Here is a 22,469-nt window from a genome sequence, read left to right as displayed (position 1 = left end):
ACTCAAAAAGGAGCTGCCCCCCTGGTGGTCAGTGCACTCCCACAGCCACCTCCCGCAGCTGACCAACCTCCCATAGTCCCTCCCCCTGGCCAGCCATCCCCGATCGGCCCTGATCGGCACAGGCCCGATCGCTGGCCAGGCCAAGGGACCCCACCCATGCATGAATTCATGCACCAGGCCTCTAGTCCTCCTATCTAATAAAAGAGTAATATGCAAATTGACCATCACTCCAACACACAAGATGGCTGCCCCATGTGGTCAAAGATCCTGCCCCCATGTGGACACAAGATGGCCACCACAAGATGGCCAGCAGGGGAGGGCTATTGGGAGGGACCAGGCTTGCAAGGGAGGGCAGTTGGGGGCAATCAAGCCTGCAGGGGAGGGCAGTTAGGGGTGACTAGGCCAGCAGAGGAGGGAAGTTGGGGGTGACCGGGCCTGCAGGGAAGAGCAGTTCGGGGGGACCCAGGCCTGCAGGGGAGAGAAGTTGGGGGAGACTAGGCCTGCAGGGGAGGGCAGTTAGGGTTGACCAGGCCTGCAGGGGAGGGCAGTTATGGGTGACCAGGCCTGCAGGGGAGGGCAGTTAAGGGTGACCAGGCCTGCAGGGGAGGGCAGTTAGGGGCAAACAGGCTGGCAGGGGAGTGGTTAGGAGGTTATCAGGCTGGCAGGCAGAAGCGGTTAGAGGCAATCAGGAAGGCAGGCAGGCAAGCAGTTGGCAGCCAGCAGTCCTGGATTGTGAGAGGGATGTCTGACTGCCCGTTTAAGGATCGGGCCTAAACGGGCAGTCGGACATCCCTCAAGGGGTTCCAGATTGGAGAGGGTGCAGGCTGGGCTGAGGGACACATACCCCCGTGCACGAATTTCATGCACTGGGCCTCTAGTATATAATAAAAGCATAATATACTAATTAGACCAGATGTCCTTCTGGACGACCTTCCAGATGAAGCTGGGGCAGCTGGAGGGAAGCCCAGGTCCTGGGTGCCAGAGGGAAGCTGGTGCCAGTAGCTGGCAAAAGTGAAGCTTACTCTTGCACGAATTTCATGCATGTATACACACACACACACACACACACACACACACACACACACACACACACATACATACACATATATTGTATTTTCTGGCATATAAGACGACTTTTTAACCCAGGAAAATCTTCTCAAAAGTCGGGGGTCTTGTACGCCGGAAAATATGGTAACCCACCCATCATTTGACAATAACTCATTTGTTAATTCTAAATTGTAAATACCGTATTTTCCGGCGTACAAATTATATATATAATTTTTTTAATTTAGGAGGGAAACGTTTTCAGAATCAAATAAGTTGGATGTAGAATAATATTTTCTTCCATGTTATTAACAGTCCCATGACATTGGAACCTTTTCATTTTCCTGAGAATTAAGTTCTCTTTTTCCTTAAGGATTGTGACAAAGGGAAAGTCTTTGGTTCTCTCAGAACATTTGTTCTAGCTATAGAGCTTCTTCAGCTGACTGTCAGATAATGGTTCAATGTCCTTCTTAGTTTTCTACCAAGGCTCTATAACATCCTTTTTATCATAAACTATCTTTTTTTTTGTAACTCAGGGCCTAGTGCAGGGACGAATGCGTAATAGCTCCTCTCTACATGTTTCAACCACACAGTCCTATGAGTGACGGGTGGGCATTCCAGAGGAGTAACTGAATCTGAAAAGGCATGAAGTGAGCATCATTGAGATTGGAAGTTTTAGTAGGGAAAGGAGAGAGGGAAGACTGAAGCAAAGATGGGAGCTTGATTTTAAAGTCATTGGTGATAGGTACTACACAGAGACTTAGCATCCTATTATGACAAGGGAGAAAAATCTGTTCTGTAGGCTTTGGGGACTTTCTGCAGGCTTTGGGAACTAAATAAGTGCTATTCTATTAAATACTGCCTCTCTTTCTCTAATTGCATTCTTGCCTGCATGCCGAAGTCTGAACATTTCTGTCAGCAGTTGGGGGCAAAGACTTGCCTGTGGGTTGCTGCAGACAGAAGGAAGTATAGAGGACATGTTTATTGTATCAGGAGCACACTTTAAACTGAACTATTAATGATGTTAGCAAGCCCCTGAAGGGGTCTTCGTCAACTTTGAGTGCCTCTAAAGAGTATGAAATTGTTGGTATTAATGAAAAATTTGTTTTGGAGATAAACTTTTGTGTCTTAAGGAATTTATTCCTCAAAGGCACAAATAAGATAAGAAACTTGAACTCATCTGGAAAAAACTTTTACCCTCTGGAGACCTGAGTTTAATTTTCTGACTTAAATCTCCATATTCTAATATGTTTGGCATTTTTAACTTTTGTCCATATCACAAAACCATTAGGCAGTCTGATATTTATGGGTTAGGGTCCCTAGAGTGATTCCATATTAAAGTTTTTGTGGTAAAGATTAGATTATGAAATAGAGCAGCAAAGAAGAAATTAGTGTAGTTATGACCTAATATGAAGTGAAACTTTGACATGTGTTCATATTTGACCTCTAGATTGCTTATTCTTTTTTATTTTTAAAATATTTTTTATTGACTTTTACAGACAGAGGAAAGAAGGGGAGAGGGAGAGAGAGATAGAAACATCGATGAGAGGGGAAACATCAATTGGCTGCCTCCTGCATGTCCCCACCTGGGATCGTGCCTGCAACCTGGGCATGTGCCCTGACAGGGAATCAAACCAGAAACCTATTGATGCATAGGTTGACTGAACCACACTGGTCGGGCCAGATTGCTTATTCTTTTTTTTTATTTTTTTATTTTTTATTTCTTTATTGATTAAGGTGTCACATATTTGTCCTCATCCCCCCATTCCCATCCCACACCCCTCCCCACGGATGCCCCCACCCCCCTGTTGTCCTTAACCATTGGTTAGGCTCGTATGCATGCACACAAGTCCTTTGGTTGATCTCTCCCCCCTACCCCCACCCTTCCCTACCCTCCCTCTGAGGCCCGACAGTCCGATCGATGCCTCCTTGTTTCTGGGTCTGTTCTTGTTCATCAGTCTATGTTGTTCATCATTTCCCCTAGATGAGTGAGATCATGTGTTACTAGAAATATACTTATAAGAACCGAATGTGAGACGAGCAATAATAGTTATGTTGACAGGCAAATGAATCAGTCTGTAGTGAGTTTCTTTCTGGACCAACAGTTCTTTTGAGACCCAATTTCAATGTCCACCAGTTCCTTATGAGTACATGTCGGCACTGACTTTTCAGCTCTGAATGGTGGACAAATGGTGGTAATGCAGGTCCGACTCCCTCTGGTTTGGTCTCGCCTGGACCCAGGGGCGCAGCTTCACCCGGACTCAGGGGCGCGCAGCCTCACCCGGACTTGGGACCCAGCATCACCCGGGCCCCGGGGCGCATGGCCTCACCCGGACCCAGGGGCGCGTGGCCTCACCCGGACCCAGGTGCGCGCGGCCTCACCCAGTCCCAGGATCCAGCCTCACCCAGACCCAGGGGCGCGCGGCCTCACCCAGACCCGGGCTCCAGCCTCACCCTGACCCAGGGGTGCACTGCCTCCACCGGACCCAGGGGCGCGCAGCCTCACCCGGACCCGGGGGTGTGCAGCCTCACCTGGGCCCAGGATCCAGCCTCACCTGGACGCAGGGGCACGCGGCCTCTCCTGGACCCAGGGGCGCGCGGCCTCACCCGGGCCCGAGACCCAGCCTCATCTGGACCCAGGGGCACATGGCCTCTCCCGGACCCAGGGGCGCGGCCTCACCCAGACCCGGGACCCAGCCTCACCTGGATCCAGGGGCGACGGCCTCACCCGGACCTGGGATCCAGCTTCACCTGGACCCAGGGGCGCACGGCCTCACCTGGACCCGGGATCCAGCTTCACCCGGACCCGGGACCCAGCCTCACCCGGATCCAGGGGTGCACGGCCTCACCCGGACCCGGGATCCAGGTTCACCCGGACCCAGGGGCGTGCGGCCTTGCCCAGACCCGGGGGCGCGCGGCCTCACCTGGACCCGGGGGCGCACGGCCTCTCCTGGACCCAGGGTCACGGCCTCACCCGGACCTGGGACCCAGCCTAATCCGTACCCAGGGGCACGCAGCCTCGCCCGGACCCAGGACCCAGCCTCAGCCGGACCCAGGGGCGTGCGGCCTCACCTGGATCCAGGGGCGCATGGCCTCACCCGGACCCGGGACCCAGCGGGGCTTCATCTTCTTGATCACAATTCCTGTCGGTCAATTCCCTCTCAGCAATTCCTTCGTCCATTTTCTCAGAGCTCCCGGGCGGCTGCCGCGGAACTCGCTGGGCGGCGGGCTCGGCGAGGCTCCGGTGCGCCCGGTGCGCGGCGGCGGGCTGGTCCGAGGTCGCTGCGACAGCGCTCGGGTCTGCAGCGGCAGCTGGTCGCCGGGCGTGCGCACCTGGCCGCTTCTGGGGCGCAGAGATTCTCGAAGGACTCGGAATTCAGCAAGCACGGGGTCTCCCACCCCATGTCTCCCACGGGCTCGTCTGTCCATGCTTGGCAGCGAGCGGAGCCATCCCCTCAGCCGGAATCCGCCGGGGGAACCGCGCCGAGCACGTTCCAGGCCGCCATTGTGTCGCCAGAGCCGTAGTTCTTAAAGTGTGATCTTTGGCTCATCGGCATCAGCATCATCCCGCGTCCCCCTCTCTTTTATTCTAGTTGTAGAGCATCCGCTCAGCCAGCCCTCCAGTGGTTCTGGATGGTGTCTGCTCTGTTTTCCAGTTATAGTTTCAAAATTGTTGTGGTAGGCAACAATCAGGCGTCTGCCCTATGCTGCCATCTTGGTCCTCCAGATGATTCTTAAGTAACCTTATAAATGTGGTTCTGAACACTGTGTCGTCCATTAGTTTACTTTCCTTCATCCCTTCTATTGGTGACCTGCTTCGGTGTCTCTACCTTTTGGCTGCCTCCCTATGTTGATGGAGTGGCTTTGTGTGGTCAGTGACCTATAGGGGCCGGTAGCTCAGCTTCCCCAATTTCCCTAGGTGGTCGCTCTTGGTACCCCCCTTTGTGGGCTGAGCGCAAAGTCTTGGTGTTGTTAAGCCTTGATTGCTGTTGGTACACTGGGAGGATTTGACCTCCAGTCCAATTGGCTGTGAGGATCAGCTGTGTCTATGCCGGGAGACAGCCTTATTCAACTAGACTTGCAAAATTGTAAAAGCCTCTGTGCTCAGCTTGGATGGGGCGGAGTTTCAGGGTGGAGCCTACAGCCTTGGCTTCCTGTCAGCCCCGCCCTATGAGGTTCCTGGGTCTCAGTGTCCCTCAGTGTCCCTCAGTACTAGCTGCAAGCACCTCTGAGAGAAAGGCACCCTGGAGTTTCGCCCGCTGCCAAACAGTCTAGTCTCTCTCCCAATGAATCTGGATTCCCAGATTCTCCCCCGGAACTGGGTTTCAGTGTAGTCGGAACTGGGGCTCAGCGCAGTCTGGCGCTTTTGTCTCCTTCCCACCAGGGCAATTCAGCGGCACAGGCAACAGTCCGTCCTCTGCGCGCATTCACGTGCGCGCCTCCGGAGCTCTGCCTTTCGCCGCTCCTCTGTGTTTCCGCCTTACAGCCCAGATTCCCCCAGTATGAGCCTGGCTTCCCAGGGTCTCGCCCGGAACTGGGGTTCAGTGCAGTCGGAGCTGGGGTTCAGCGCAATCTGGAGCTTTTATCTCCTTCCCGCTAGAGAACGCCGGCCAGGCACTCAGCCGCCCCGTCCTCTCCGGCTCCGTCCTCCCCGCACGCGCGTGTGCTTGTGTCTCCGCCCGTGTCTCCATACCTCAGGCTTTTACGGCTCCTCTGATTTTCCTTGTGGTTTTCTCTTTCCTTCTAGTTGTGGGCATTTCAGTCAGCCAGTTTTCCTGTGGTTCTGGATGATGTCCGTTTTGACTTTTAGTTGTATTTTTGAAATTGTTGTGCCAGGCTGTAGGTTAGGTGTTTAACCTATGCCGCCATCTTGGTTTCTCTTCCAGATTGCTTATTCTTAATGGAAAATCATACCTTCCCTGCACCCTCCATTTGAAGGGTATAGCTAATGAAAACATTTCTTACGTATTTCATCATGTTTTTTATCATTTAGAACATTTTGCATTTTTTTATAATCCTGTTTTCTAAAGTTTAAGGATAGTGAAGAAACTGACTATAGGCCACATGTATAACACTAATATTAACAATGATTTTCTTTGATATTTTTTTTACTACTGTGTTTTAGTTTAAAAAATATTATTGAGTCATTTTAAAAAATATATATTGATTTCAGAGAGGAAAGGAGAGGAGGAGAAAGATAGAAACATCAATGATGAGAGAGAATCATTGATCAATCGGCTGCCTCCTGCACACCCCCAACTGGAGATCAAGCTCACAACCTGGGATGTGCCCTTGACCAGAATCAAACCTGGGATCCTTCAGTCCACAGGCTAGGGCTTGAGTCCTTTTTATGAAAGGTGAAGACTGTGCCCATCTCCCTCTCCCCAGTTCTTTGTTTTAGTAAATTGTATTCCTTTAAAATTTTTTAAAAAAATTACAGTTGATATACAATAACACTTAGTTTCAGGTATACAATATAATGATTATGAAGTAATCACCCCAATAAGTACAGTACAGTATCTGACACCAGATATTACTATATTATTGACTATATTTCCTGTGCTGTAATTTACATCCCCATGACTTTTTTATAACTGGCAATTTGTATTTCTCAATGCCATTTTTTCATTAAGGTATTATATGTGTACATATCTTACCATTGCCCCCCACCCCACCCCACTCCCACACATGCCCTCACCCCCCAGAGTTTTGCGTCCATTGGTTATGCTTATATGCATGCATACAAGTCCTTCAGTTGATCTCTTATCTCCTCCACCTCTCCCTAACCTTCCCGCTGTAATTTGACAGTTGTTTGATGCTTTACTGCCTCTGTATCTATCTTTTTGTTCATCACTTTATAATATTCTTTATTATCCACAATACGTGAGATCATGTGGTATTTTTCTTTCATTGACTGCCTTATTTCACTTATCAATGCCATTTTTTTTTAAAGTTCAGTTCCCTAATAGAAGGCATAAAAAGTATTTCAAAATGTTTCCAGCACCCCCTGCTGGCTACATTTTTGCACTTCCTAAATAAATATAGCATCTTCAGATACTGCTCATCTTCAGATAATACTTTAGGTATACCTACTATTTATGCAGTTATTTTTATTTAGAAATAATTTTATTTGCATACAATATATAAAGTTGGATTGAATTTTTACTTGAAGATAGTTTGCTTTATAATTTGTCAATTGATATTTGAACATGCTTATCCTTCCAGTCAATATAATGATATATTTGCTGGAGACAAATTAGTTGCCATAACCTTTTTACTAATATTTCAGATGAAATTCATTGAGGGAGAGGCATCTCCCCAAATGTACCTGTTTTATTGTAAATAATGCTACCATGAGGGTCTTTGTGCATAAACCTGTGCGTATGTTTATTGTATGTTAACTACAAAACTTGCAATATTTATGAAGTTTTAAGAAGAGCACTTTGAATCTTGAAAGACATCCTCTGAGGAGGGGTTGGGAGTGGTAAAGACCTAAGAATTATAGCCACAAGGACAGCGATCATGGTTGTTTGGCTCAACAGTATGATTCAAGCCATGATCTGGCATGTGCTAATGACACCTCTTAGGAACTTTTTGTTGGGGAGAAAGGTAATTATTTAAGGGAAGCGTAATTATTTAGTTAGTGCCATGTGAAGTGACAGCCACTGAATTTCAGTTTCTTAAGAATACAATTCAAAGATGCTGAACTGAGCCAAGATCGTTTCCTAAATGACAAGTTAAGCTAAGTGACAGAAAACTTAGGGTCATTGTTTATAAACATTGAGCAAATTTTAACTGGAATCCTGTGCTAATTTAAAGATACATTTATCTCTTTTAAATAAAAACATGTCTTCCTGTTATGTGTACACCCTTCATTCCATATTTTTAACAACTATTTATTGCGATTGCTTAGTGTTCCCATAGTGCTTCATGTTTTTCATTTTCACACTGTATTGTAATAATGGTTATCTCTTTGTTTCCCCCACTGGTTGCTCAGTGCTCATTGGATGAATGGGAGGGTGAGTTGGTAGGTGGGTGGGTGAAAAAATGGATAGTGAATATAATAGGACTGAGGGTAGAACCTTAATGTCTTATCCATGGCCTTTAATGTTCCTTTGATTTCTACAATAATTGCTTACTTTTATGCGTATGTCTTTAGGTGTGTTTTTTTGGCTGAACACACACACACACACGGATGTTTTAAGTACTATTAACTAATTTTATTTTCTAATAAAACATGTATCCAAAGAAATGTAGTATTCTGAATCAGTAGAAAGTCTTAATCATAGGCTGTCTTAAAAGAGTTTTAGTTTGTTAGTCATGCACTTACTATTACACAGTCCTAAGAGCTAATGATTGACTTTCCTAAGTTAAGTCCTGTGATTCTAAATTTCTATGGTCCTTAACAAAGATGTATAATCTATTAGTACATGCGAACATTATGATGTTAGTATGATGATTAATGCATCTGGATAGGTAAGCAATGTTAAATGCTTTAAAACGATTTAATTTCATAGCCTTTCTCCCTACCATTATGTTAACTGCATTAATTTTCCTATCAATCCTTTTATGACAGTGTAAAAGCAATTTGGTGAATTATCACACAACAATATCACATAGACCCTAATTAGAAATCTAAGGCTCTTTGCATATTATACTATAAAGCTTCAGTTTTGCTTATTATATATAAAGTTATTGTAAGATATATTTTAGAGTAACAGAAAGTACTTCTACCTATAACTTTAGAAATAAACTTATAGAATCTATTTTGACCTCTTGAAATGATTGTAGAAGTTATAAACTAGCTGATTTTGGCACATAACTTGATTTAATAAATGAAGAAACTTGGGCTCAGAGAGATTAGGTAAAAATTTCCAAAGTCCTGGTGCCTGAGCTACATTTCCTGATTAATCAATCACCCAGTTTTTCCATGTTGCTTCCCTTGTAGAAGATAGAGAATAAAATTATCTTATCAATGCCAGGAAGGGTGTTTTGCTGAATTAATTAGCTTGTAGCTGTAGTGTCTCTGAACTATGTGTAACATTTTCATATTTCTCTTCTTTGCAGAATGCAAAGTATGGCGAAATCCACTAAATTTATTTCGGGGTGCCGAATATAATCGGTAAGCATTTTGACAGTTTGGGAAACAAATGAGTAGTTCAGAGAGCAAAGACAGCAGCAAATGTTTTTGCTGGTTCATTTAGGGGTCATTGTAAGAGTCTGTTTAGTGCTTCTATTCTTTGATACAGTCCTCAAATGTTTTGATTTTTCTCTTGTATAAATATTTTAGCATTGAAATTGGGATAATGTACAAAAATATGTAGTTTTTGGAAATTTTCTATTATAGTCATTCTTTTCATTATATATTATAGAGACAAAATATTTTGAAGCTTACCTGGAACATGGTTATAAAGATGCCACAGAAGTTATGTTGAAATTTAATTTTGCACAGTAATTAGGCAAACCAGAATTGTCATAGCTTTGGGGAAATTTCTGTTTATAATATTAATTAGGGAAGGTTTTCACTAGCTAGTGCTAGTAAAGTGTAAATCCACAAATATATGGGAAAATGTATACTTCTTTGCCGCTGATATATTTTCTAAAGAAAGAATAAGATGATTAAAATATGTATATTTTTATTCATTGGCAAAGCTGTTTTAGTACTCAGTTAATGGTTTATATTTCACTTCCTATGCAGATTAATATTTTGTAGGCCTTGCTTTCCTTTCTCAAAGGTGTTTGACTCTTTTATTTTCCCTTTACAGGTATACTTGGGTGACAGGACGAGAACCTCTGACTTACTATGACATGAATCTCTCTGCCCAGGACCACCAGACATTCTTTACTTGTGACTCGGACCATCTGCGCCCTGCAGATGCAAGTACGGAAAATCCTTTAGTTAGTTCCTGAGGGAGAGGGTTTTTTGATCTGTTTTAAGTAGTAAGCTTATTACTTTTAGAATATCTGCTCTATAAAAACTCCAAGGAATTGGTACTTCCGGTCAAGATGGCTGCATAGTTAACACGGTACTGCCTCCTCCCACAACCATATCAAAATTACAACTAAACTTCAGAACAAGTATCATTCAGAACCGCCTGAAATCTGACTGAATGGAAGTCCTACAGCTAGGGAATTAAATAAGAAGCTACATCAAGTCTGGGAGGAGGGGTGGAGATGTGTGGAACAGGCTGGTCCTGTACCCACATGTGGCAGATTGGGAGGGATATGTCAGCTCCAGAGGTCCTCCTGAGGATCCAGGGGTCCCAGCCCCACACCAGGCCTGCCAGCCCAGGGTTCTAGTGCAGAGAAGAGAAGTTCCCATAACTTCTGGCTATAAAAACCAGTGGGGATTTAAGCTGAGGGAGACAGAGGACTGCTGGAGCCCCAGAGAGTTCCCCTTAAAGGACCAGTGCATGGACTTAGACTCATTCCCACTGACCTCCAGTGCTGGGGCAGCAGCATTTAAGGCACCAGGCACATATGGGGAGGAACTGAATTGTCTGGCATTGAGATAAGAGCTGGGAGTTGGGGGAGCAGCTTTCTCACAGACAGAAGTGCTGGCAGAGGGCACTGTTAATTTTCAGAGCCCTTCCCCCACAGAGCCAACAGATAGGTGCCATATATGAGACTCTATCAACCTGGCTCACACTGTTTGTCCCGCCTGGTGATCCCTGAGGCCCCACACCACCCAACTTTTGGGCCCACCCAAGCTGTTTCCAGTGGCTTTTCCATACAAATGGCCTGTCTTGGCTCATGCTGCAGATTTTCCTAAAATCTCTCAAACAAGCAGCATCTGGCCTCATTGAGCCCCATACTTCTCACTAAGTGGCCCCAGGCCTGGCACTAGTAGCAGCCAACCTTGGTTCACAGCTTGCCCTCATCAGGGCACCTTAGTCCAGCACAAGTAGCAGCCTTCTGAAGATTCCTTTGTAGCTCATGCCGGTGGCCCTGGGCAGAACGTGGGCAGCAGCTGACCTTGGCTTACACCTCCCAGAAGGCCCCAATGGACAGCCTCAGAACACATCGAAGTATCACCATCCAAACACCTCCACAAATTACACACTCAAGGGGTGTACTTAGCAGGCATCAGAGCCTTGCTGAAGAAAGTCCTGCTCTTTGAGGTTGAACCCTGCACAGCTGATCCTCCACAGTGGTCACAAGTTGGTGGTTGTAGATAGTCCTTGTAGCTGATCAGCCTGGGGGCAAATCCCTCTCATTGATGTGCCAACAGCAATCAAGGCTCAACTACTCGAGGAGGTGTACACAGACCACATGGGGGGTACACCTCAAGTGCCCAGATTAGGTGATCAGGGAGGGAGTGCCACTGAATCCTACAGAACACCTACCAAGCATGGGAGATGTAGCAGCTCTCCCTAATACAGGGAAACAAACACAAGGAGGCTGCCAAAATGAGGAAACGAAGAAACATGTCCCAAATGAAAGACTCGAACAAAACTCCAGAAAAAGAACCAAACAAAATGGAGATAAGCAATCAACTAGATGTAGAGTTCAAAACATTGGTTATAAGGATGCTCAATGGACTTAGGGGAAGAGTAGATGAACTTCAACCAAGGAATAGGAAACATAAAAACGGAGATAGAAAACATAAAAAAGAAGCAGTCAAAAATGAAGAACACACTAACTGAAATGAAGAATAAATTACAGGGAATCAACAATGGGGTAGATAAAGCCCAAGATCAAATCAGAGATTATGGAGATAAGAATCAAAAGACATCCAATCTGAACAGCAAAAAGAAAGAAGAATTAAAAAAATATAAAAGCTTAAGGAGCCTCTGGGACAACTTCAAGCATTCCAAAATTCAGATCGTGGGGGTGCTGGGAGGAGAAGAGAGCAAGAAATTAAAAACTAAAGATAACAACAGAAAACAACTTCCATAACTTGATGAGGAAAATAGACATATAAGCCCAGAAAGTGCAGAGTTCCAAACAAGATGAACCCACACCAAGACATATCATAATTAAAATGCAACAGGTAAAGGCAGAGAATCTTAAAAGCAGCAGGAGAAAAGCCATTAGTTACTTATAAGGGAGTTCCCATATGACTGTCAGCTGATTTCTCAGCAGAAACCTTGCAGGCCAGAAAGAATTGGTGAGAAATATTCAAAGTGATGAAAAGCAAGGACCTACAATGAAGATTGCTCTACCCAGCAAAGGTATCATTTAGAATTGAAGGACAGATAAAGAGCTTCCCAGATCAGAAAAAACTTTGATTTCATTACATGAAATGTTAAAAGGGTCTTCTTTAAGAAGAAGAAAAAGCCCAGGCTTGTGTGGTTCAGTTGGTTGGAGTGTTGTCTCATGCACCAAAGGTTCTTGGGTCAATTCCTGGTCAGGATACCTAACCAGGTTTTGAGTTCAGTCCCGGGTTGATCCCTGGTCGGAGTGCATGTGGGAGGCAACCAATCAATGTTTCTCTCCCTCTCCCTTTCTCTCTCTAAAAAAATCAATAAAAACATATCCTCTGGTGAGAATTTGAAAAAAAAGAAGGAAAACGAAAAATATGAACATTAAAATGGCAATAAATACATATCTATCAACAACTGAATCTAAAAAACAAAACAAACAAGCAGAACAGAAACAGACTCGTAGTTACAGAGAACATTTTTATGGTTACCAAATGGGAGGAGGTTAGGGGGATGAGGAGAGGTGAAAAAGGTGAAAGGATTAATAAGTACAAATTATAGCCACTGTGGAGAACAGTTTGGAGTTTCCTCAAAAAACTAAAAATGGAACTCCCTTTTGACCCAGTGATCCTACTTCTAGGAATATATCCCAAGAAACTAGAAACACCAATTAGAAATGATATATGCACCCCTATGTTCATAGCAACACAATTTACAATAGCTAAGATTTGCAAACAGCCTAAGTGCCCATCAGCAGATGAGTGGATTAAAAAACTGTGGTACAGCCCTAACCGGTTTGGCTCAGTGGATAGAGCGTTGGCCTGCAGACTCAAGGGTCCCATGTACCTTGGTTGTGGGCATATCCCGGGTAGGGTGTGTGCAGGAGGCAGCTGATCGATGTTTCTCTCTCATTGATGTTTCTGACTCTCTCTCCCTCTCCCTTCCTCTCTGTAAAAAATCAATAAAATATATTAAAAACAACACTGGTACATCTACACAATGGAATATTATGCTGTGGTAAAAAAGGAGTTCTTACCATTTGCAACAGCATGGATGGAACTGGAGAGCATTATGCTAAGCAAAATAAGCCAGTCAGAGAAAGATAAATATCACATGATGGCACTCATTTGTGGAATATAATGAACTACATAAACTGATGAACAAAAACAGATCCAGAGACAGAGAAGCATCGATCAGACCATCAAAACTCAGAGGGAAGGTAGGGGAGGGTAGGGGTAAGGGGGAGAGATCAACCAAAGGACTTATATGCATGCATATAAGCCTACCCAATGGACACAGACACCAGGGGGGTGAGGGCATGAGTGGGGGGGGGGTAATGAAGGGGAAAGGACACATATGTAATACCTTAATCAATAAAGAAGAAAAAAGTACAAATTGGTTGTTACAGAATAGTCATGGGGATGTAAAGCACAGTATAGGGAATATGATAGTCAATAATATTCTAAAACTATATATGGTGTCAGATGGGTGTGAGATTTATTGTGATGATCATTTAGTTAACTATGTAATGTCTAATCAGGGAGGTATACACCTGAAACTAAAGTAATAATGTATGTCAACTGTAATTGAAAAAATGATTTAATAACACAAACAAATAAAAATTAAATTGGAGATTGACTAGTGGAACTCAGAATTCTGATACCTAAATAAAGGCTTTATCACAATGAGATAGTGATATAGAAATAAGTCCCCTCATTATAATTTAAAGTATCATTTAAAAAATATTCCAAGGTTGGATATACATGTTTTGAATATTTATAAATCTTATATGAAGCTAATTAAATCCTTGGTTGAGATAGAATGAAAGGTCATGTTTTCCTAATGATATTCCAGTTAGAAATTGGGAGTCAGTGAATCCAAATGCTTAAAGAGTATATTATAGAGATTTATATGCCTATTTATTAATTCATTAGAATTGAATGGGGGCATCCCCATTCGATTGGAACCCATATTTGTTTTCCATCCTAGAAAAGAATTTGTTGAGCATGCATTTGACACTGTTTGAGTTATAAATAACCCTACTGATATTTTTTATATTACTAAACTTAAAGTAAATAGGTGAAAAAAATCTTTAAGAAAGGGAATACATACACACTCCTAAGAAAATAACTTAGAAGATAAAAAATTATAGAACAAATTAAATAAGGACCATGGTACTTATTTTTAAAATGGTACTCTTTGCCATGGTGGAACATCATAGTAAAAAAATTATTTCAAGCATTGAGCTTCCCACAATACACTCACAAACTACTTTGGTATATGAAAACTAGGTTTGCAGCAAACACTGGAAACAGGTACACATGTTAAAAGCCTAAAGTACTTTTTTCTGACCCAACTGATAATTCTCAGATGGTTTTAAAATGTGCTAATATCCAGAGCTTGTGGCAAGTGTTTGGGGAAATGACTAATAGAAATTATGTTGTGTGGGGAAGGCTGCGTCAATGGGGGGAAAAAAAGGAGATATTTGTACTACTATATGTAATACTTTAAACAATAAAAAAAATAATAAAGAAATTATGTTGTGTCTGTGTAGAAGGAAGAAATTAGAGCAATGTCATCTCAAAATGTGTGCAATATACTTTAACAACAAGCAGCATTAATGAGCAAAATAAATATTAAATATCTTTAGAGTGCCTCTTCTTGATTAAGAAATCTTAATCAAGATTGTTTCAAAGATTATAGAAGACAAATTAGTCTATAAGATTTATTTACTTCTATTTTTTTTCCTTGCAAAGTCTGTTGAGACAAGTCTAGTGTTAGTGTTTCAGGTAGCTCTGTATTGTTTACATCTGTAGCTCTGTTTTGTTTACACCTGTATACATTCGTAGAAAAATTTATACAAAGTGAATTTGGAAACACTGTTTTTAGTACAAACTGTAAGTACTAAATGAAACTTCTACTATCTATGAAATGAATGTTCCAACATGGTCCCCATGTAAATGCATGATATTACAATATTTTGTGGAAGATACCAGCATTCCACATATAAGGTTCACCTTTGTACTAGTATTCCATTAAAAACTGAAAAATATTACAAATAGCTAATGCACGTATTAGTCTATGACAATGTGCACTAGTAGTATGTACAAACTACTACCAAAGTCTGTTGAGACAAGTCTAGTGGTTTATAAGATTTAAATCTGTAGTTTTGTGAGCATAAGAAAGTTTTGATATTAGCAATTGGAGGTCAGTTGAATAGCAAGTTAGAATATGTTTGTGTGACTTTGGAGGATTGGGCTGATCCTCTTGGTAGTGAAAAATTCCCCTGTAATCCAAGCCTAATGCTACTAATTCAGCTATTGTCCTGTACTGAGTCTTCCTAATTATATGTATTGATTGACTTGCTTTTTTTTCTTTTTCTAAAATAGTAATGCAGAAAGCCTGGAGAGAGAGAAACCCCCAAGCTAGGATTTCGGCAGCGCATGAAGCATTAGAGATAAATGAGTAAGTGGGGAAAATCTTGCTTTTAAAAGGGAAATCTTATTCTTTGCCGAATGTATAGAGTTGCCATTGGTAGGATACTGATATTAAACTATGCATTTGAACTTGAGGATTATTTTGGGGACATTAGTTTATAAAAAAAGACTTTGTGAAGGTGGTTTTAGTCATTTTAGAGAGCAATTCAGTGGTTTGCTGTGATGCTAAATTAAATCCTTCAAGGACTATCCGTAGGATATTGTGAGTATATAAAATAAATACTATTCTTTACATATCTAAAACATTTTGACAGGGTAATTATTACAGATGTAGAATGCTCATCTGTGCCATCACAATTTCTAGATAGAACTTCAGCTAGTGGGAAAAACATAAGGTAAAAAAATTACACTTTAAAAATACTTCAAGATCAAGGCAAAGATAAGAGGAAAGGCTGTGCTTGGTGTTGTTAAACAATCTATGGGTTACCAAGGAAGACTGGGAAATCTCTTCTGGAGATCTCAGAAAATGAGAAAGATTCTTGAAGTTGGAGTCATAAAAGCTCAGGGTTGGCAGAGATCTTAAAGGTCATTTAGCTCCGCCACCCATCTGGTGCTTGAATCACCTCGACACTCTCCCGGCCAAGTGGTCATTGTTAAACTATTTTATGATTTTTTTCTGAAGAAGGTTACAGAATCTTCTTCAGCAGTCTCAGAAAAAAAATACTCACTTGAGAGTTGGAAATCTTGCCATTATAACCTGTTGATCTATGTGGTTTCTGATTCTGTTATGCAACATATTTACTTTCCAGTTTCTTGTCATCTACAAAATTGATGTGCCTGCCTTCTGTGTGTCATCCATGTTTCTGATAAAAATAGCAGCGTCAGGGCTATATCCCTGGGACATGACATGTAGAAATCATCATCCTTTGGTATTGTTCAGTTAATTACTAAGCCACCATGATTCAGCCCATACTCCTCCATTTTTATTTTAAGAATGCCAGTTGCAGCTGTGGATCTTTAATGGGTAGTAAATCTATTAGAGTAAATTAAGCTAGCGCAAACTGATTTGTTTAGTCTTAGTGAATTTAAGCTAGCTCCAGTGTTCACTTTCTTTTTAAAATGCTTGGAGACTATCCCTTTCATAATCCATTAGAATATCTTTCCAAACCACTGTTCTGCAGTTTGGGAAGTCTGCCTTCTTCCCCTTTTTGAACATTTATCCTACATTTGTCATCTCATCTTCTAGTACTTCCCCATTCTTTGTGAGTTCTTAACTATTCCTTGGCCTGCCTATGTTTGTTGGCTTCCTGGGATTTGCCCATCCCAGTATAGTAGTCGATTTAGGATAGACTAGTTATTTGCTATGACATCTTTTTACCCATTTTAGAGTTTAATTTCTTCTCCCTTTTTCACTCTGATAATCATTCTCCTTAATGGAGAAGCCAGGAACAAAATAGGAATTAGAAAATACTGCTTTCTCTTTATCTGCTGCTCCTAATTATAAACTTTCCTTGTTTTAATGTTGTTCTGTGTTGTTTGTCTCTTTTGTTTATTTATTTTTGTGATGATTTTGGAGAAATGGGGATGGTGATAAGGCCTTACACATAATTTAAAAACAGGGACTAGATGGTTGTCTTTAGCATTTTTTGTTTTGTCTTTATTTTGTTTTGTAAGCTTAAGCTCATTTGAAGTTTTAGCTCTCCTGACATTATTCTTATAAGCTCATTTCACTCTTTTTATAGTACTTCATTACACACCCTGTTTCCATCTTTTTTTACATGTCCTTTAAAAATCTGATCTTGTGGAGATCTCTGTGCAGCCATATTGATTACTTAATTGTCACCCCTCTTTTCTTCCTGAGAGGATCATAGTGATTGTAGTTAACAGTTGGACATTTGGACACTACCCAACCTTCTTAAACCATTTTCCTCCTGCGTCTCATATCATTGAATCATACCTCTTTTCTTTGAATTTTTTGAAGTTCACCTTACGCTCTTTGATTAGTCTGAACTCCAAATGACATAGTAACTCTCTCTGAATGTTCCTATCGATTTTCATTTCACCAACTATTTTTTTCTTCTTGGTCAGAATTAGGTCCAGAGTTGAAGTTCCCCTAATTGCTTCCTCTACCATCTGGGAGATAAAATTGTTACCAAAGTAAGTCAAGAACCTGTCGGGTGCTCTACTTCTAACCAAATGAGACTTCTATCAGATATCTGGATGGTCAACACCCCCATCACCTCATTTTCTTACATCTGTATGTGTATTGTGTTGTGACAAGGATGCATCATCTGTATCTTCCATCAAGCTGAGCAGTCTGTTCTGTATTGCCCAACCATTAGTACTTCTATTGCTCTTTCTTTTCTCCTTCACTCACAAGCTCTTAGCATGTTTCTACCCCATAAATTTTCACATAGATGTATGTTTTCTTGGCCAGTAGTGCTACTCTGCCTCTCCTCCTAAGATACTATTTGTAATACATAAAAGGCTAAGCAACCATCTGAACGGTAGCTATGACGTGCAATGACCATCAGGGGGCAGATGCTCTGACTGGTAGCTGTGACGCGCACTGACCACCAGGGGGCAGACGCTCAATGCAGGAGCTGCCGAGCTGCAGTGACTTGGCAGCTGCAGTTCTTGGGTGACACACCCTGGAACCAGAGAGGAGGGAGCCTGGGGTGCGTCACCCAAGAACCACCCTCTCGCAATTCAGGACCCCTCGGGGATGTCGGAGAGCCTGTTTCGGCCTGATCCCCGCAGGCCAGGCCGAGGGACCCTACCTGCTGGAGGGACCCTGCTCACTCTGCAGCCACCCTTTGAGCCGCGGTGCCACCCCAGGTGCGGGAGGTTGGCTCCAGGGCTGTTGGGTCCGTCTAGCCCAGTCCGCCCCGCCGGCCACCTTCTAATTAATTTCCTTACAATGTGCACGAATTCATGCATCAGGGCACTAGTTTGTAATATAAATGACCAAAGCAAGCAAGCTAGCCCCAACCTGTCTTGAGTTTTCAGTCCACCAACTATAATCTTATAGCTAATTTCTCAGATACTGTATCTATCACTCAGTATTATAATCTTGATTTTCACTTCATTACCCTTGACCCATATTTATATGTTGGTATCTGAAGCCTTAAGTATTGTTTCCTGATGCCTATACAATTCTTTTCCCTAGTGAATTATTGGGCAGTTTCGGCATCATTATTGCTCTTGCCAAGTTATATCTACTGCCCTCCAGAGTAATTGGTTTACAGCTTTTTTTCCTGGGCATTTCCATCCCTATCTCACCATATTCTGTTTAAGCTTCATTGACCAGTCCTTCCTGAAACAGGATGGACTGGCTAAGGAACTCTAAGACCCCCTCCTCAAGGCTAAGATGAACTAGTAACCTAAAATCTCACATCAGCCATAAGTTCAGCCTCCTTTTCCCAGCTAGCCAATGCAGTTTATGAATAGTAAAAGTAGCATTTTGTTTTACTTTCTGTTAATTTTCTCTCTGTGGTTTGATGAGGGTTCTGTTAAGAAGGGAAATGGCCACAAGAGAGACAGTGGAGAGGAAGGAAACCAAAGGACCTGTGCAGATGAGGACCTGTGTGGTCTGCTCTGGCCTCAGCATTTCTCCATGATATTCCTTTTCTTTGGCAGTTGGATTGTTCTTATGTGATTTAGAAGGTTTAATTTTCCAAGAGTTCCCCTTATTCATTAGTTAACTGCTTATCCTTTCTGGCTTCCTACCTTAGAGGTTGTTGAAAGTATTAAATGAGACAAAATATGTTAAGTGCCTGGTACAGTGCTTAAGGTATACTAAGCAACAGGTGGTAGTTGTTATTGTTAAAGGCATGAGATTTAAGCTTTGTTTGCTACTGAGGCTGAATCAGATTTTGAGCTTTTCAGAAATAGCAATGCCTGGAGGTTCTAGTGTTCTCTGACGTAGAAAATCAGTGCTAACTGTAATGAGATCTTGAGCGCTGTTTTTTTCAATGAGTAACTTACTTGATTTCTGAATCTGTGTTTGAGAATAGAGACTCTATATTTAGTAAACAGAAGTAAACTTATATATATATAGTACCTCTAACTTTGAGTGTTGGAAAGATATATTTAATACCAGCTATTGTTATCACTGTTGTTAGTTGACATTATTGAGCATGTACCACATGCTGGCTACTGTACTGAGCACTTTACATGCATCCCCTTCCTTAACCTTCACAGCAACATTGTGAACAAACAGATCCCATGTTGTTCTCTCTCCATCAGGGAGGCAGAGTAATAACTTGCCCAAAGTGACACACTAATAAGGGACAGAGTCCCATGCTCCTAACACTGTGCATCCTACCTCTTAAGCTAAAATACACACATTTCTTTTGTACCATTACTTTGTGTCAACAACTACAAACGGGTGCATGAACCAGTTGGCCGCTATGCATGTTTTGGCGTTAACTCCTTGCCCTTCTGCATGCATTCCTACAGCTATTACAATGTCCTTGAATTTGTAATTAATGGTGGCTATTATCTGAATGGACAGGTGTGCAACCGCTTATATTCTCTTGGCTGAAGAGGAAGCAACAACCATTGCTGAAGCAGAAAAGCTGTTTAAGCAGGCCCTGAAGGCTGGAGATGGCTGCTACCGGCGTTCTCAGCAGCTACAGCATCATGGATCCCAGTATGAAGCCCAACACAGTAAGGTTTCCTCCAGGTTGAGGTGTTGGGGATCAGAATTGTCACATGATTAATCAGAGCGAATTTTAAGGCCAGTTCAAAATATGATTCTCCTAGATGGGGATAAATACTGGTTTTTATTTTTTTTTAATTCTGGTTTTTCCTTCCCATAAGAGTGCAGTACATAATTAACTTATAGCTTCATTACTGTTCAGATCAATGTTCAGATTCTTTCTGTCCATAGATTCCTAATTCCAAAAATAAATGGCAATAACCTTTAGTGGTAACCTTTTTTTCTCCCTAAAACTTTTTTCATATTTCTGTTTACCAAGTGCTTCTTTGCCCCATAACTTTAAGTCCTAATTGGGAAATAGCACTTAAATTAATGTTAATGTTATCAAATGTTTTATTTTATGGGTCTTCTATAGCATGGGCTGAAATAAGACCATTAAGAAAATTGCAGTCCTAACCAGTTTGGCTCAGTGGCTAGAGCGTCCGTCCACCTGCGGACTCAAGGGTCCCAGGTTCGATTCCGGTCAAGGGCATGTACCTTGGTTGCGGGCACATCCCCAGAAGGGAGTGTGCAGGAGGCAGCTGATCGATGTTTCTTTCATCGATGTTTCTAATTCTCTATCCCTCTCCCTTCCTCTCTGTAAAAAAATCAATAAAATGTATTTAAAAAAAAGAAATAAAATAACAGTTATTGGTTATTGTCTCAGTATTTAGCTCTTATTTAAGAAGCACTGGTGTTGACTTCCAGAGAGAAAGAGTCAGAGAAAGAGGAAGAGAAAGAGTTCCTAATTTATCTTATTTTTACTTTAAAAATGATGACTTCTTTTATTTAAGATAACTTTAAAATGAGACCTTTAACTGCAGTACACTGAACTGAGAGTCAGTGATGTTTTGGGGGAATGGTATAAAAACAGGACTACAAAATTATTTCTGAAGTCGCCCCCCAACCCCAACTTGCCAGTTTTTTGATTGTTTAAACCGAAATTTAGTAATCCTCATGAGAGAGAGCATTTTCATCATCCAACCTGACTTTGGGTTGTTTCCTTAAGGTGGAATTTCTCTCACCTCATTTCTCCCTCCTGCCACTTGGAGAGTAAGAGTGTATCTCCTTCATATTTGCGATTATAAAATTAAATATTAGTGTTACACTTGGATTTGGTGCAGAAGCTAAGTGCATTACTCCCTGTGACTGAGGTGCAGCGAAATCTTTTCATTATGGCCTGTGTACACATGAGTAGTTTCACAATAATACACAGGTTTTTATTTATATTTTGCAGTAAGTATATGTAAATTAAGTCTCTAATCACCAAATGTATCTTGCTTTTAAAAGATATGTATAAATAAATTTTGAAGACATATTAGTAAGTGTCATTTTGTGAACTAAGTGAGGATTAATACATAAAATTACATAGCCTATAAGAAATTTTCTTTATTTCTTTTCTTCTGTATATTAAATCCTTTCAACCTATTGCCTATATATATATCCAAAAAATATAATCACATCTTTAAAATAATTTGTAGGTACTTGGCAGATTTTCAGCACACATCTTGTTCTCATTGTTTAAAACTTGAGAAGTTAGGACTTTAGCCTTAACATCTTTTAATAGCTGCATATTATACATGTACTTAATCTATAACAGGTGTGTCATATTTTTCTCAAACATGGTAATTTTATTGAGGATTAAGCACATGTATGTTCTCACTGGTCTGGAAACATACCCAAAAGGACATATAATTAAATAAAAGATTAAGATAAGAAGTTGTTAATGTACTTTTTAAGAGCCATTTTGGTGACTATTATTATAACTGTTTAGCTTGTCAGTGCTTTCTCTAACACTAGGGTAAGTTTTTCATTTTGTTGCATACTCTGTTGTCATATCTGGAATGTATTACATTGCCATCTAAAATCGACTGCTTTGGGGACCTGGAGATGATTATGATGTCAGTAATGTTTGGGAAAGAATAATATAAAACAGAAGTTCAAAATGAGGCTTCTCCAGACTTAATGTCAAGAAGGAAAAAAAAAATGTTCATTAGGATGCAACCTGAGATTCACCTCTTGCTTCTTCACCAAAAATATGCACACTTGCAGAATGTGGAATTCTTGCTTGTAAACCACATGCATTGTGGGTATGTTCGTTTTCCCAGCACATTGTGGCAGATGATTTTATTTATCAAATAC

General features: G+C 41.7%; 1 protein-coding gene across 7 annotated transcripts in view; it reads left to right on the top strand.

Moving 5' to 3' along the window:
- Positions 1 to 22,469, top strand: part of ST7 (suppression of tumorigenicity 7) — a 307,385-nt gene that overhangs the window by 191,663 nt on the left and 93,253 nt on the right. For 5 of the 7 annotated variants that reach the window (XM_079786004.1, XM_079786003.1, XM_079786002.1 and 2 more), the window contains exons 4-8: positions 9,112 to 9,166; positions 9,810 to 9,925; positions 15,578 to 15,653; positions 17,714 to 17,782; positions 20,142 to 20,296. In XM_079786004.1, coding sequence (XP_079642130.1) covers positions 9,112 to 9,166; positions 9,810 to 9,925; positions 15,578 to 15,653; positions 17,714 to 17,782; positions 20,142 to 20,296 — 471 coding nt within the window. The remainder of the gene's footprint in view (positions 1 to 9,111; positions 9,167 to 9,809; positions 9,926 to 15,577; positions 15,654 to 17,713; positions 17,783 to 20,141; positions 20,297 to 22,469) is intronic. The other 2 variants (XM_079786006.1, XM_079786005.1) reach the window with 1 other exon arrangement.

The sequence above is a fragment of the Cnephaeus nilssonii genome (genome assembly GCF_951640355.1).
Source record: "Cnephaeus nilssonii genome assembly, chromosome: 12".
NCBI classification, from domain to species: domain Eukaryota; kingdom Metazoa; phylum Chordata; class Mammalia; order Chiroptera; family Vespertilionidae; genus Cnephaeus; species Cnephaeus nilssonii.
The sequence above is the reverse complement of the archived record's forward strand: the minus strand, read 5'-3'. Positions and strand labels throughout refer to the sequence as shown.